This window comes from Saimiri boliviensis, chromosome 10 (assembly GCF_048565385.1).
Source record: "Saimiri boliviensis isolate mSaiBol1 chromosome 10, mSaiBol1.pri, whole genome shotgun sequence".
Taxonomy (NCBI): Eukaryota; Metazoa; Chordata; class Mammalia; order Primates; family Cebidae; genus Saimiri; species Saimiri boliviensis.
In genome coordinates, this window is record NC_133458.1 from 81,492,103 (window position 1) to 81,506,668 (window position 14,566).

General features: G+C 36.4%; 1 protein-coding gene across 2 annotated transcripts in view; it reads right to left on the bottom strand.

Moving 5' to 3' along the window:
• The window catches only part of AGMO (alkylglycerol monooxygenase), a 374,417-nt gene that overhangs the window by 22,437 nt on the left and 337,414 nt on the right, over positions 1-14,566 (bottom strand). Inside the window, exon 13 of one of the 2 annotated variants that reach the window (XM_003938665.4) lies at positions 16-13,167. The exons of the other annotated variant lie outside the window; for it this stretch is intronic. Coding sequence (XP_003938714.1) covers positions 13,093-13,167 — 75 coding nt within the window. The 3' untranslated portion in view covers positions 16-13,092. Of the gene's footprint in view, positions 1-15; positions 13,168-14,566 lie in introns of those variants that run through there. 2 annotated transcript variants of the gene reach the window in all.

Here is a 14,566-nt window from a genome sequence, read left to right on the forward strand (position 1 = left end):
TCCTGAGCACTGAAAGGATTAGAGTATGTGGAAATGAAATTGCATCCAAAAAGGCTCATGAGTTCATAGAAAAAGTAGATAAATATAATGTCTGAACTGAGGTAATAAAGTATTTCGAAGACAGTATTTTAAGTGTCAGATGCCATGAAGAAGACAAAGTAATGGCCATGAACTGACCATTGGAGTTAACATGAGCATTGCTCTGACTTTGATATGAGCAATTTTCAAAGAACAGTGGAACAGTGAGGGTGAAATCAAAATCACAGTGTGTCCAACAGAGAATCAGAGTAGAGAAATTAGAAACAATTATTATAGACAACTTTTTGAAGGAAATTTACGGTAAAATGACGGAGTAGAGATAAACACAGCTAGCTTGAAGTAGGATTGAGATGAAGAAGTAGCTTTTTAAAGAGCTGGGGAAATTTTAAAATTATGTTGATGGCTTCTAGAAATAGCGTGTTTTTTTTTTTCTTTGTTCTTTTCTTCCTTTCTTCCCTCCTGATTTGGTAGATAGAGCATTTTTAAAATATGTTGAAGGGTCCTAGAAAGAGCGTTTATGTAGATATTAAATTCCTGGGAATTATGAGAAGAGGAGCATTAGAGAAAATGAGGTGAGCCACCATAAAAAGGCTTTAAGAAAAACACAAGACAAATAGGGGAGAAATCCAGGGAGAAGAATTGCCATGAGGAAAATCACCTGATTATTAATGAAATTTACAAATAGGGCCTTGCAAGACTTCCTAAAAAAAGAGAAGATGGTAACTAATTTTGATTTAAGATTTTTTTCTTGTCCAGTGACTTAGAAAAATAAGCTCCCATTTTATAAACATTTTACAGCCTCTCTTCCATTAAAGAGCTGGATGGAAACTCAACTTGGTGCTATCGTGGCTGATTTTCCATTTTCAACAATGAATGGCATTGAGAGAGAACTGGTATCTTTTAAGTGACTGCAAGGTCCTTCAGCTTTGGAAGCAGCACATTAATAGCTAATGCTTTATTTTTTGTTTTTTGAATTTAAATAAGCCAATAAATATTAAGAAATGGCATCTTCTTTCCTATCAGCAACATCCAAAGTGTACCCCACCTTCCATACCACTCCAGGGTCTCATCAAGACACAAACTTGTACACTGAATTTCAGTTATGAAAATATCTAAAGTAGTCAAGTTTTAGATTTGATCTTGTCTTCTCATATTCAAACACAGAGATGTAACAATAGGAAAAAGTATTTCTTGTTGAATTTTTAAGCTGATGGTTTACATTTGTAAAAAAATTATACTAGTTGCTTAAATGTACGTTGTTTACCATTTACATTTCATAATAAACTTAAAACCTAAATTTTTCTTAATACTCACAGTAAGCAGTTTCCTTTTGTGTTTTGGGACCTTTCCTGCTGCTCCAAGAAGCTACCCACTTCCACACGTGTCAAACGACCTGAATTTCCTGAGGTGTGTGTGTAGTCCAGGTACTCAAGATTTGTAAGTGCTATATATACAGTGAACAGCTGTTTGCTTTTAATATCAGAAGAAATGCTCATTAAGGAACTACCTGAGATTCTCTACTCTTCCAAAAGAATAAAAAGGCCAAAGAAGCAATTTTTCAACTAGTACGTCAAAATTTGGCAGCCTTTATGAGCATGCAGAGAGTAAAGTAGATCATACTTCATATAAAGCTTTGATTTTTCTATAGTGTAAAGAATAAGGGAGGTAGAAGAAATAGAAGTAACAGAATAAAATACACAGCAGGGAAAGGACATTAGGCATCCGAAAGGGAAGCATGTCTGAAAAATAAGAATTAGAATTTGTAAAACTATTCTAAGATTCTTAAAAGAATGAAGGAAATTTTATTTTTGCATTTGATTTATCTGGTTCCCTTCTTTCTAAGGTTGTCCCCATTGACTTGATTCTAATAAACATACTATGAAATAAAACCTCATTAATTCATTACCAATGAAATATAAATTACTGAGTAGTCCAAATCTGATTAAAATAGAATTTTATTACTTTAAAATATAGAAGTAATTAGGATTAACTGATACAGGAAAGTCAGAGTTGCAAGGGAACACAGACATGACCTGGACCATTGCTCCCAATTTTTACTGAAGAACCAAAGTAAACAATGACCAGATGGGGTAATGTGCCTTGTTTTCTAAAGATCTCTTATTCACTTCCCATGTCTGTTCAGGGTCATACATCTAGTAAGTGGCTAAATTGGCGAGAGGGTCTAAGTACAATTCCTACCTTTGGTTTCTGCAACCAAGCAAAATTCATCTTCAAGAAACTCAATAAATGGATTACTTACTACATGTGTGCTAACGATTAAGGCATTTCTTTGGGAACAAAGTTATTTTAAAGAGCTTAAAGGTGACGGTTATTTTCTTGGAAATATTATATAAAATTTATATTTTAAAGAAATAGAAAAAGGACAGCTTCTTTGTAGAATGGGAAAGAAAATTTTAGGCCATTCAAGGATCAGCAATCACAAACATGAAAAGAAGCTTCTGGTCACAAGAAACGCTACCAACTAACAATATCTAATGCTAAATGTGGGAAATTATATGAACCCTCTTTCTCTCTAGGACAGGAATTCTTATATTTTAGGTACCACATTATCTCCCTGGGAAGCTATGTATTTGTACACATACCAGCACCTGAGGTCCAGATAACTTCAGTCTAAGATGGGGCCCTGGAGATAGCAGGTGTTTTGATGCAGATAAACTTCAGCCCACAAATTTGGAAACACTGCCTTAGTCAGATGACATAGTAGAGGCTGAACACCAAACTACTCAACATGAACTTTCATCAGATATCTTTTATGTATTAATAATTGAATCTCTTATAACTTAGGGCAACAAAGTAAGTCTTCATCAAATTGAATGGCTTCTTGAAACTGTTCAATGATGAAAATCATTGTTCTTCCAGTGTCTCAACAAATTAGTTCAGATTTTTAAAATCACTTTACCATTAAATATTTTATAAGGCACTGAGTCATCCATTCTTTTATTTGCTTAGTATGTTTAGAATGTAAGATACTGAAAATGCTTAACTCTACTTCTGACTCTTCAGCATAGACACATCAAGTAGTGTTAAATGATGTAAAAGAATTTTCCTGTCTCTAGTATATTTATAAATGGCTTACATAGGTTTTATTGGTAGAATGACTATCTAAATTATTGATCAAACAAAATCTTTATCTCACTCTTACTCTCTCTCCCTCTCTGTCTCTGTCTCTCTCACACCTACACCTACACACACACACACACACACACACACACACACACACAGAACTATTCATCAAAAATCTGTTTTAATATGTTGGCAAATTTACACAATAGAATATTCAAAATTATTTCTAAAAATAAGGTTTTTTCAAAAAACGAAAAATAACAAAACCATGTTAATATGGAGAAAGGACAGGACGGTGGGATTCCTCATCAAAGGCTCCACCCACAAGCCTGGAAACTGTGACCCTAAATAAGACGTTATCCCTGTTTTCCTCCTCAAATGTTGCTTTTTCCAAAACCACGCTGTCTCACCATGCTACCCATCCTGTACCCATAAAAACTCCAAACTCCAGGGTCCACAAGCAGAAGAGTGGAAGAGTGGCAGAGAAGCACGGGAGAGGAGAAAAGAGAAGGAGTGTCTGAACTTTGAGAGGAGTTTGGCTGGGGATGTCTGAAGAGATCAGCCATGGGACAGCCAAACTCCAGGGGGAGATCATCTCCCCATTCCATCTCCTTTCCAGTTCCCCATCCAACCCACTGAGAGCTACCTCCATCACTCAGTAAAATCCTCACATTCATCATCCTTCAGGTATATGTGATCTGATTCTTTCTGGACACTAGACAAAGACCCAGATACCAAGAGGGCAGAGTGTAAAAGGCTGTCACCCTGACTCTCCACTGAGCCAATTAACACTTCAACATCCACAGACAGCAACTGCTGAAAGAGCATTAATTGCAACACACCCCTAGATGCTACTGTGATGCCAGAGCCCCAAAGTGCTCACCCTGCCTCCTGCACCTGCCCATTTGTGTGCTCCCCTCCCATAAGAGGTTTGAGCACCACTGGTGAAGAAAACTAGCCACACTTCTGTCAGGAGTCCCAGGTGGGGGTCAGGGAACTTTCCTGTTTCAACGTCATCAAAGCAAATTTTTAAAAAACCTTCACAGTAATCATCTAGATTATAGAATATTAAAAATGATATAAACAGAATAATTATTCTTAATATATACTCAATAATCAGCTTTCTTAGTCAGTTCTTTCTTTAATAGCATGTCAGTGGCATTTTTTGAAGATGTTTCTCATATGATCTCATTATTTTGAATTTTAAAATAAAATTATCTTTATTCTCAAAGTTTCATCTTACCGTTAAAACAAAAGTGTTGACACTGGCAAATGACTTTTCTCTATATAACATTTATATTGTGAAAATACTCTCTTTACAGGTAATGAAGTATCTAACAAGTTTAAAAACACAGTAAATGTATATTTTCTGTTCTAATTTTTACTTGTTAAATGATATAAATAATTAACTCCAACATATGGCATAGCTCTTGTATTTTTGCCTATATTTAGAGTAACACTTCAAAAATATTTTACAAAGCAAAATGTATCAAGTAATTGGTCTTATTTATTACTTGTTAATTGTTTTACCAAATTTAGAAGCTGTGAAATTACAGGCTTTAAAATTCGGTTCCTTTTTGGTATATAATATAAATTTATCTCTTTTGAACTAGAGGCTTCATCAATACTCTCAAGATTCGATTTGGGTATAAGAGTTAAATCTCACTTGAAGTCGGAACTCTTATTATATAATTTGTTCAGTCCTTTTCTAGTTTAATAGGGTTCGATTTCAACATCTCCCTGTTTGCAAGCTTGGTTTTCAATAAGTGAAATTCACTAAGAACTTTGTGAACAAAAGTTTTGTCACTTTTCATTGATATTTGTCTAAAGATCTCCAACTAGTTTTAAACAAATGCAACCAAGTTTGACAGATTCCATCACAAAGTTCAGTAACATGAGAAGACACAGGTTTGATTTACAAAATTGTTCTGCAAAGCCTTACTGACTTCTAAAATCTGACGTCTGGCAACAAAAACAGATTTTCATGTTGATGTATTCTTTGGTATTTAATCTGTTTTCCAAAAAATTCCTAGGCAATCTGTAACTTTGTATACATAAAATATTTTTAAATTTTGACAATATGCCTCTCTGAATACTATTATTATTATGTCCAACGCAAGCAATTTCAAGCAATTTTTCTGCTAAGAATCTCTTAATTTAGAAACAATACTGCCTTGTATCATACTAATCCACCAAAATTTCTATTCATACTATCACCACAAAACAAATTAATTTTATTTTCAATATTAAACTTTTAATTTGTAATAATGATAGATGTTTCACATTTCATGGGATAGGCTGTTAAAAAATTACTTCAGTTCCATTAACTGAATGAAAATACTGATTCATGATTGGTATTAGTTGAATTTCCATTTGGAAAATCAGATTACAGTGAGATGAAACTAGTATCTTTTAATTGACTGCAAAGTTCTTCAACGATGGAGCAAGTGCATTCATTGCTCCTACTTTATTTTTTGTTTGTGCACAAGAAAATTGTAACGATTAAATAAATGAAATTAAAAAAATATATATATATATTATATATAAGTAAAATAACTCAAAAGGGTCTTTTACTCTAAATAATGATGCATTTCAGAGAGTGCATGTGCCCTCTGCAATTGCATGTGTTAGATCCTTGCCTTTGAGCATGGATATCTTACAATGAGTACAAACTTTTGAAATAGATGCTGATGCTTCTTCAGCACATTTATATCTTTCAGTTTTTGTGCAATCAGTAATATCACTAATCTTCCCCCACCCTGTGAATAAGTTGATAAACATTTCATGCAAATTATGTGTTTAGCATAAATTTCTTCAAAAGCAAATCAGTACTTAGCTTACTAAATATGGAGTTACTAATTTGGTAGCGAGGGGCTCACGGCAGCCTGATGATTTTATGCATCTTGCAGTCTATTACGTAGGCCAAGCCAAGGTTTCCTAGTGTGCCATGTGGCTGCCAGGTGCCATTTTTAGATGATCTCCAATACCCCCTGTCTAGAGAGAATTAGCCGGCTTTAGACTCTGATTGTCTCAGCAGACATCATTTTACCGGCAAGTTAAAACACATGCTGTGTACTGTCTGGGAAAGGGATGTGTTAGTTGCACTTGTCTAATGTCTCTGAAAGGGATGTGTTAATTCGATTTGCCTGAATAGCATGAGGGGGGGACAGAAACCATCACGTATTGACATCTTTTATATTTAACTTTGTGTTACAGGCCGAGCTCTCTTCAGTGTGCATGCATACCTCACACTACTACAAGAGACGCTGGAAGACACAGCAGGTGTAAAATAGGGATCTACCAAAACTAACCCTCCTGTATATTTTAATAGTGAAGCAGTGTCATTGTATGGGGTAGATAACTGAAGTTGCTTGACTCATGCCAAGGAAAGTAAGGACGTGGAAACATAAAAGAAGAGAGTTTAAGAGTGTTTAATAGGAGAAAGAAAGAGAAATGAGAATAGCCTCCTGTCCTGCAGAGAGAGAGAGGGGTGCCAAAGTGGGTCTTCCATGCCCCTGGTGAAGTGCATGGGGTTTTAGAGACTGGCTTGAGAGGTGGTGTCTGATTTGCATAAGGCCCAAGGATTGGCTGGACTGAGTGTGATATTTACCTAGCACTGGAGGAAGCCGGTCACTCCACCCTAATCTTTTTAGTTTGCAAATGGGTTTTGTACTTGGCTTGCGCCATGTTATCTGTTCCTTACTGTACACGTGATTGGCAAAAAAAGGGAAGATGAAGCCGCCACTTTGAACATGCCTCGTCCCCAGATAGCACATTTCCTGTTGGCACAACTGCTGGCAATTTACCTGGGCAAACTTTTAGCTTGCCTTTCCATGTCTGCAGCTTGATTTTACTGATTGCTCTTTGAAAAGAAAATGATTTGGGGGCTGCTTTTCTTAAAAAGGAAAACCTTTTTGAGGACTTATCACCATTTGGCTAAATAACTTCTTCCTAACTCCTATTTTATTACCATTATGTGTAATCTCCATTAAAAATGAAAATTGAGACAAATAAAAACAGGACCTATGGTGAAAATACTTTTTAATCGTATCCCCATTCCCTGCCCTAACTTCATTCACTCTCCAGCTTGCTGATGCTTACATAGCTTTTACATTTTCTGGCTCAGTTTTTCTTTCTTTTTATTTTTTTTTGAGACAGAGTCTAGCTCTTTCACCAGGCACCAGGCTGGAGTGCAGTGATGCGATCTCGGCTCACTGCAACCTCTGCCTCCCAGCTTCAAGCAATTCTCCTGCCTCTGCCTCCTGAGTAGCTGGGACTACAGGTGCATGCCACCACACCCAGCTAATTTTGGTATTTTAGTATAGAGATGGGGTTTCACTATGTTGGCCAGGATGGTCTCAATCTCTTGACCTTGTGATCCACCTGCCTCAGCCTCCCAAAGTGCTGGGATTACAGGCATGAGCCACCGTGCCCCGTCTTTTTTTTTTTTTTTTTTTTTTAATTATTGTGAGATGGAGTCTTGCTCTGTCACCCAGGCTGGAGTGTAGTGGCGGGATCTCGGCTCACTGTTCAAGGGATTCTCCCGTCTCAGGCTCCCAAGGAGCTTGGATTACAGGTGCTGACACCACACCCAGCTAATTTTTGTACTTTTATTAGCAGAGATGGGATTTCACCACATTGCTCAGCCTGGTCTTGAACCCGATCTCAAGTGATCCATCTGCCTTGGCCTTCCAATGTATTGAGATTATAGGTGTGAGCCACCGTACCTGGCTGGTTCCTTTTTTTTTTTTTAATGTATGCAAAATGATCCCATGCGAAACAGAAAACTTTGGTGCCATGTCTAAATATCCATGCTTACTTAATCATTACCACCTCTCTTAATTAACATCTTTGCTGTAAAACAATATTCTCTCACACTGTACAACTTTTCTGCATATTTCTGAAACTTGACAGGAGGGACTAGAGAAGTTCTCTTTCATTCTGGTTTGGCTATAGCTTCTGCACCTTTTCATTGCCAGAGGTTTGAAAAATACAGATTCTTTGGCATGTCCTCAATCTTACAGATTTAGTGTTACAAACATAATTTCCATTTTTAAAAAGATCCACAGGTAATCCTGATGCATAAGGCAAAGACTGCTTCTTCCTGGTTTCTGTGATGTAAATCAAGACAGGCTATAATTTCGGGCTCACTGCTATAAAAACAAAGAAAGAACAGGCCCAAGGAATGAAGTTATTATGATTTGTGGATACTGAGATGCCTGGGGTGGTTGAAAATTTTTACTTAAATAGTGCTAGAGTTGTAGAATGTCAAAAAGAAGGCACAATCTGCAAGAGAAAAACATCAATGCTTGCTAAATATGCTAATTTTTTCTAATTGTGTCTTGGAGAGGAAGGAATCTAAGTTGTTATGATGTCCAGAAAAAAGGGTGGCAGAACTGGAGATTCAAAAAATGTTCTAATAATGGATAATGTATAGAAATGGATAGAATGTTGTCTTTTATTATTATTATTATTATTATTATTATTATTGAGGCAGGTTTAAGATAGAGCCAAGCTGCTTCCATTGTGTTGCTGAACATTGTAACATCAAAAATATTTTAAGATTCTCAAAGCCAAACTTGTCTGTTTTTTACTATTTTATCTTGGGTTTCTGGAGTCTATGAATATGAGAACATGGAGGGAGTGACATTAAAAAGGAAGCTTATTTTCTATTGCTCTCCTGAATAAATCCCATTACTGTACACTATAATGTATACCACATATTAAAGAATTCCACTCAATGACTCTATCTGCAGACTCCACACTGAGGGATTAAGTTATATAATCACTAGTAAAAATGAAATTCGGAAATCTTTAATAAATAATCATGTAAGCTGTTAATGTTAGATATATCAAGGGCTCATATATTTTAACAACTAATTGAACATCTGGTACATGATTAGGAATGCACATATTGCTAAATATCAGGTCTTTGAGATGATTACATTCAGTTTAACTAAAATAATTTAATGGAATGAAATGATGTGGAAGTCAATGACACAACAAATAGAGCTACAGGAATGAGCAGTTCTAGAGAAAATTGAAAGGTCGCGTAGCTTCTTTCGGACATATGGCAATCCTATAAGTACACCTAGGGCATCGCCATTCTTAGGAGGTTTAGAAGTTCTGGACTCATTCACCTTGTCAACTAATCTTATAACTAAAACACTTATCCTGAGAACTTTATTTTGTATCTTGGAGCATCAAACTGAATGGAAAATAATCTGAACTTAAACTCCTCGGCCTATACTTCTAAAGGCTTAGTTTAGATGTCTGACATTATGGAATGGTGAAACATCATGGTCTTCGATGTTCAATTTCAGAGAGTTTAAATTTTATTTTGGTCACTTATGTTTCATAGGCCTGTGCAAGTTATTTAGCTTCTCTAAGACTCAAAATTATTTTCTGTAAAGTAATGTTAATAGCTCCTAACATAGGATTCTAGAGACTAAATCAAATAATACTAATAGAGGGCTACTCAATAAACAAATGCTTCTTTCCTCTCTGTAGCCTTTCTTACAGTGGATTAGGAAAAGTAAATATCTTCATGTGATTTGAAAAGTTAATTTGCATCTCTCCATTAGAAGTGGTAAGTAATTGATGGTCTTATTATTACCACTTTCCCTCCAGAGAGACAGAGAAAGAAAGAGAGAGAAAGTCCTTCCAGTAAGCATAAATTACATGGTATCACTCAAGATCAATTTACAACATTAATAATAGCTGTATGTTCTGTCATCATGTATTAGTGTTTGGCGAAAGAAAATTGGACTGGAAAATTAGCAAGGTTAAAGAATAAAGTGAAGAATCAAGTGCCTTGGTTAATAATGCACAGAGACCCTAGGAATGAAATCACCCGATGGGTTATTTGCCTGCTTCCAGGATAGAGCCGATTTATCAAGACAGGGAAATTGTAATACAGAAAGTTTAATTCATAGAGAGCCAGCTGAATAGGAGACTGGCGTTTTATTATTACTAAAATCAGTCTCCCTGAAAAATTTGGAGACTGGGGTTTTTTAAGGATACCTTGGTGGGTAGGGGGCCAGGGAATGGAGACTGCTGATTCATCAGGTCAGAGATAAAAATCATAGAGTCTTGAAGCTATTCTTGGCTGAGTCAGTTCTCAGGTGGGAGCCACAAGACCGGATGAGCCAGTTTATCCATCTGAGTGGTGCCAGCTGATCCATGGAGTGCAGGAGCTAAAAAATACCTTAAGCACCAATCTGAGGTTTCACAATAGTGATGTTATCCCTAGGAGCAACTGGTGAGATTTAGAATCTTGTGGCCTTTAGCTGTATGACTCCTAAGCCTATTTTCTAATTCTGTGGCCAATTTGTTAGTCCTACAAAAGCAGCCTGGTCGCCAGGAAAGAAGGAGGTTTGTTTTGGGAAAGGGCTGTTACCATTTTTGTTTCAAAGTTAAACTATAAACTAAGCTCCTTCCAAAGTTAGCTTGGCCTGTGCCCAGGAATAAACAAGGACAGCTTGGAGGTTAGAAGCAAGATGGAGTCTGTTAGGTCAGATTTCTCACAGTCGTAATCTTCTCACTGTTACAATTTTTTTGTAGGAGGTTTCAGGAATATTACCTATCAGGTAACCACTCCCACTTTCAGTGGCACAAATTGGTAGCTTGATAATATCTGTATTTCTAGTAGAAAACCATTCACAATCATAGGGAGGTAAACCCAAGACAGAAAAGAGAGAATAGATAGATTTCAATGTACTCAAAGAAAACTGAACTTTGGCGCAAAAGGATCTTTTACCATTTGGGGGAATGATTTATTAACATTTCCATTAACACATTTTTAGACTACTCCTATAAATTCACCTATATTAGAGTGGGGGACTGTGTTAAGGAAAACCAAGTCCACAAGAGGCATGGTTTCAAAAACAGGAACTTCCCAACGCCATGCCTCCATCCACGTCCCCATTCGGAACCTGGAGTTCTTTGTCTGACTTTCCAGCCCGCTGGCTAGGTAGAAATTCCAGGTGAGCGCCTTTGTTCAAAAAGCCAGATAAAAGCTCTGGCAGGAAGGGCCTCTGTTGTGGACCTAGCACCCAATCCAGTATCAGAGTCAAAGATCAATCACTCCAGGGAAAGTTTGAAAGAACTCCCCTCATTGGACAAGAACATGAATGGAGCGGGAATAACGCCAGCGTTAAAACACCACTGCCCCTTTCCTGTGCAGATTTCCCTCTCTGGGATCCCCTCCCATGGCAACTTGGGAGCTGTCTCTCCCTCTCTCCCATATGCAGATATTCCCTTTGGATTCTCTCTCTCTCTCTCTCTCTCTCTCTCTCTCTCTCTCTCTCTCTCTCTCTCTCCTCCACCCTCCCTCCCCGAACTCCCCTGCCTAATAAATTAGTTTCTGCTAAACTCTTTGGGTCTGCTATTTACTTGAACCGTAAGCTCACCGCACTGCCAGGGCCCTTTCCCCATTCCTGGGGCAAGTGAGCCCAAGAACCTGGACACACCCTGTTGGATACATCTTTGGCGAGCACGGGGAGGGAGCTCAGCCCCTGTTGTCTTCCTACCCAGTTACAAAAGGATATACACACATTTACGTGCTATCCTTTGCCATTACTAAAGAATGTGTTTTACACACTGAAAAGTCTCTAGAATGTAGAATCGGGTTTTTCAGAACATTTATGTCTTAAATTTCATAATTTCAAGCCACCAGAGGGCTCCCTACTGTAACATGATTCTGTACATACAAAAATCTGCAAAAATACTTGGTCAGGGACCAAAGCAGGATTTAATATTTGTTACAGACTTACCTATTTTCTATAAGTATGTGTTAAATTAAGCAGTGTAAAAAGAATGAAGCAAAGCCAAACTCACTTCTGATACTTGCGATAGAATTTGTAACATTTCCATCATGCAATTTTAATCTTCCTCTATTGTTCCATTTGGAAAACTACATGTGCTTCAATTCTCCATCCTGAGTTCGCACAGACACCTGCAGATTCTCTTAATCCTCCAATATTTTTGTCCGTTCAAAGATTAAATAACATATTTCTAATATGAGATTATCTACTAGTCAGGCTCTTTACCCCAGTGATAAATACAGGCAAAGCTCAATGAAAGACAGCATTAATTTTTTAAAAATACACGTGTCTTTAATTATTAAAATTTATTAAATTATTAAATTTAACTTGATTTCAAGAAATACTGGAGAAATGAACAACAACAAATTTTTTTTTTAACTTTTTCCAGTCCTCCTTCTTTGGACTTCATCCTGCTTATCCCCATCAGTTTCCGCCTAATGAAACACTTGGCGGATTTTTACAATCCCAATGAACAATGTACACACAACACTTTGGGTGATTTTATTTAGAGAATCAACACTGTTGTGACAATTTTAAGTAATAAAGAATTGCTGCATTCTGCTCAGTCTGCCAAAACAAATTGACCAAGCATATTAGAGAAATGCGTGAAAAAGCAACCAGTTGAACACACTAATTCTGACAAATTCTATTCATTTTTCTTTTAATGATGTCTGTTTCTGGAATGCAGCTCCTTAGCTGATATGGTTTGCAGAGGTAAATGAGGCCTTAGTAAGACAACTAATGTAATACATTTTTATGACTACAAATCTGCATCTATGTATAATTTTAGCAAATATCAAAGGAAACATTGTTAGATCGATGCATAGGCAATATTCCTTCTTTTTTAATGTTTTTTAAGTTTTATCTCTTCTTTTTATACTTGTCTTATATGCTATTGGTTAATATAACATCATTATATTTGAAATTTTTTTTAATTGTAGCAATAAAGGGGGGAAGTAACCACAACTGACTTTAATTTTGATAGAAAATAACAAATGTGAAAAGCAAACCATAGTAAGTAAATTTACCTTTCATTAAAGAAATAGTTCATATAAGCATTATATAAGATAATTACATTTTAATATGCAGTCATAATATGCTATGGACAACTGATTAAAAGAAGAGAATTATGTACCAAATCAGCTTATTTCCAAGGGCCAGAGGTGAGTTGTTTCATGCTTCTAACGCCCCAGAAAGCAATGCAAATGGAAAAAACAATCTGAAGAAATAAAACACAAACAGAAAAAAAAGGTACAAGTGAATCAATACTTTAGCTCAACTAAATTAAAAGTAATTTCCCTAGAAGAAAATCAACATGAACATTTTAGGCAGTCAAGTTATTTAAATTAAATGTAGCAATTGTTCACTGATAGAAATTAGCCAATTTAACTTAAAACATGACGTGTGAAGACAGGAGCAGCAGTTAAGGAGTTTTATTTCCGTGGCTTTTTCTTATCTTCACAAATCTGGGTCATGTCAAGCAATGGGGTTGGTAAGTTAAATATTCAAACATTTCTTCTGACATCTGGGGTACAGCATGTTGTATGTATTATATTAAATGATCTAATTGCTTACATAAGTCAAGAAACCTTTGGAATAGGAGAAATAAAAACATTGTTAAAGAATCCCTCCAAGGCACTACGATCTACCTTACTATGAACTTCGCCCGATGTGAATTAAATTCTGAACACTGCTGCTGATTTACCTCCTCAGTCTTTTGATCTTATCAGGTGTAAAAATGTAACTGCAAATGTCTTTCACACGGAAGACTTAACTAAATCATACTAAAGCACCCTCAAAAGTTTGTTGAGTTTGTTCAGTCCAGGTACTAGTCATCATCTTTGCACCATCAAGTTTTCCAAAAGCAAGCCCTTCTCTTTGCTCTTATCTAGGCACTAATAATTTAAACTATAGGATTGCTTTCCTGATCCCCATATTAGTTCGGGGAGTACTGGAATGATGATGAAAGCAAACAATGCTAAAACAACCAGAGTTACTGGGATAGCTGTTTGGGAGTTTCTCCATATTTTTTCATATATGTGTGTATTTCCCTTCCAACCTATTAAAATAGGACCAGATGCCTCTCCCCAAGAAGAATATCGCTATACCTGGAAGATTCACTAAAATATACAAAGAGAGCACATTTAAGTAATAAGATGAAGTCATGGGAGCATTCTAGGGTAGAAAACTGTGGTAAAGTCAAGACTGTTAACTGAGGACAGCTGTTAATTCACAGAGAATACCTTGAACTGTGCTGATTTTGCTATTAAAGCATGAATAAGGAAAAAACGTCAACAACCACCAAAATACAAACGAGCCAAAAATCGCTCGCAGACAAGGATATTTTGATTTATGAATGGGCTGTCCAGTTTCATATGAACCCCCTGGATCTTTCTAGAGAACCACCATCCTTCACATTAGCCAGTTTGATGCACCTCTTCAAATTCATGCATTCCTTTTAGCATATAACACCCACAATATGAAAAATACTAAAAATAAAATCAGCAGTTAAATTGAAGGAGAAGTCAAGAATAATATTAACATTTTGGAGTTGCCTCAGAAGTCAAATACAATATATTTAAAGGCTGGTTTTGATTTTGTTTCTTTTGACTGTAACT